At 41.9% G+C, this 2,664-nt stretch overlaps 1 protein-coding gene across 3 annotated transcripts in view; it reads left to right on the plus strand.

Annotated features, from left to right (window-relative positions):
* NUP188 (nucleoporin 188) overlaps window positions 1–2,664 on the plus strand; it is a 75,865-nt gene that overhangs the window by 55,901 nt on the left and 17,300 nt on the right. For all 3 annotated transcript variants that reach the window (XM_019510610.1, XM_019510612.1, XM_019510611.1), the window contains exons 32-34: window positions 482–567; window positions 1,055–1,200; window positions 2,111–2,292. In XM_019510610.1, the coding sequence (XP_019366155.1) occupies window positions 482–567; window positions 1,055–1,200; window positions 2,111–2,292 (414 nt within the window). The remainder of the gene's footprint in view (window positions 1–481; window positions 568–1,054; window positions 1,201–2,110; window positions 2,293–2,664) is intronic.

Consider the following 2,664-nt stretch of genomic DNA (forward strand, 5'->3'; position numbering starts at 1 on the left):
GAGGAAACTCTGGCTTAATAAACCAGAGGAAATCCAGTGTACTAGATTTCCCATTCCACAAGGGTTGCAAGTTGAGATGTTGAGTTTATAAACAGAGAATTTTACAGTTGATTGTTAAGATGTAGTGGCTTTACTTCTGGGAGCTGTCTGGTTCTGGGACTGACCGGTCTAGCTCTGTTATTAGTATCTAGGTTCCCACACTTCACTGAAGTGGAAGTCGCTCTTCATTCTCTTAGCTGTGTGAAGGACGGATTATGTGGCACATCAATTATTTTTTTATAATGGAGAGTACTGTAAACCCCTTCCATTATAGCATGGGCTATGTTTCTCCATGCTCCTTGTTCATTGCAAGGTCTGCTTGGAATTAGCAGTCCAGCAGGGAGGGGAGCACTGGTTAGTATTCTGTATAATAGTGCTGAGTCTCTTTTTTTCTTTCTCTTTGCGAATGTTGCATTTGTAACTATGGGGTATTTCTCCTTAGCTGCTGGTTCCCATGTCAGTATCCTGCCTGCAGCTGGGATCTATGCTATGCACCCTTCTTCTGATTCTGCTCAGACAGTGGAAAAGGTAGGTATCTTGTTTGGACAGCTCTTTGCTAGGCAAGTTCATAATCACCTTATGAGATGTCCAGGTGAGTTGCTATAGCCAGAATTTCCTTGATGATTTGGGAAGAAAAGGGGATACCTTACTGTGTAAACCTGTGGAATGACAGACTTCTTCACCTTGAAGGTAATATTGATAATGTCTACAGCTAAACTCTATTGCAAAACAATACTTTAATGTCTTGAGTTCTTTCTTATTGGAGAGATGGAACAAGGACACTTGAATCACTGTAAGAGCGTGTAGTCTCACCCTATTTGCAGTACAAATTCCTGGAGCGGGGGGAGTCTTTGAGGAGATCCTGGGGTAACTTAAATGGAGTGTCTCTTGTGCTGAAAAAGCGCAAACTGTATCTGAAAACTTCACAGGCATGCTTCACACAAATTAGTGACAACCAAAATGTTAAGCAAGGAATTTTGTCTAATCTGAAGAGCTCTCCCTTTTTTGTTGGCAGTGAATTGAATTCTGTGGATAAAATCATAAACTCCTTGACGCAGATTTTGGAGGGAGTATTGCAGGCGGATCAGCAGATGATGGAGAAGACCAAGGCCAGAGTGTTCTCTGCTCTCATCACTGTCCTGCAGATGAAAGAGATGAAAGGTGAGCTGACCCAGGAAAGGTTATTGAGATCAGAGTTGTCACCTATGAAAGCATTTGTGTCCTGCTCTATCTTTTCAAAATCAGAAATATTCAGTTAGTGTGAGCTGCTCTTTTAGTTTCTCATTCATTTTTTTTATAGTGTTAGTACGCAAGGGCTTCAGTGAGGGTCAGACTCCTATTTTGCCAAGGCATTGTATAGTGATGAATTATAGGCAAATCCCTGGTTCAAAAAGCTTGGCAATCTACCATTTGATCTTTTGTATGGACTTTGGCCCCATGATGGGAATACTGGAAAGCCCATCTCCTTGCACAAGTTTTTGGGAGGCATTCACATTGAATGGGAAAGTCTTAACACTCACACTTGATGAAAGCTTGCAATCAGCTAGAAATGTGTGGAAGAAGGGTCAGTTTATTCTAAGGTTTGAATATGTTTATGATGCAAAATTAATATTTTGAGGACTGCCAGAACAGGAATTAGGTGTCTGCTGGATACAGGAATTGCCATATTCTCGGGTCCCTTGGATTTAGTATTATCTCTAGCAGTGGAAGGTACTAGCTGCTTCAGAAAAACACGCAGGAATCCCAGCAGTAGGTAGCTGCTGCCGCTGTCAGCATCTGCGTTGTGCTTTGAAGCATAAGAGGTTTTTGTACACCTTTATAAATAAAAACACCCTATCTTTCCTAATATGAGTATCCTCTACTCCCTCATGGAATCCTCCTAAGCTTGTGGCTAATTGTGTAGGTCCCTCTGGAGTATCTTACAGTTTTGTAGATTTTTAAATGAAAACTGAATAACCTATTGACTCTAGAAAGTGTGGCACCTGGACTTGTAACTAGTGTACCAGTTAAATTGGAAACTTAAATCTTAGGATGATGTAGTGAATCAGTCTGCTCTGTATGTGTCCCACAGTGAGTGAGATCCCACAGTACTCCCAGTTGGTGATGAGTGTGTGTGAGACAATCCAGGATGAAGTAATTGCGTTGTTTGATCAGACGAGGCACAACTTGACTTCTGGAGACTCAGCAGATGACAAGGACAGTATGGAAACAGATGATGTCTCCCGAGTTAAACACAAGGACCAGCGAGATGGGGTAAGAGGATTGTTTAGTTGCTCTGTAGCCATGTTTTTGCTATGCAAACAAAACCGCGTGCTATGCATCATGACATGCCCTATCCGTACCAGTTGTTATGTAGTAGAAAATGGGGTGAATTTATTCTCCTCCTCTACCACCATTACTTGGAAGATGCTTTTTGGAAGTCTGGTTCTTTTGTTGTATGAGCATGTTGGAACATTTTGTTCTGGGTCTCTGAAAGCACACACTACTTGGGAAACTAAGGCATGAACAGATTAAGTGACTTTCCTAAGGTTACAAAAGGAAGTCTGTGACAGAGCTGGGACTTGAACCCACATCTCCCAACTGCTGATTTTCTCCAGTGTGCAGATTGTCCTTGGCTGTGAGTAC

Source organism: Gavialis gangeticus, unplaced genomic scaffold (assembly GCF_001723915.1).
Source record: "Gavialis gangeticus isolate Ggan-Ray unplaced genomic scaffold, GavGan_comp1, whole genome shotgun sequence".
Classification (NCBI taxonomy): domain Eukaryota; kingdom Metazoa; phylum Chordata; order Crocodylia; family Gavialidae; genus Gavialis; species Gavialis gangeticus.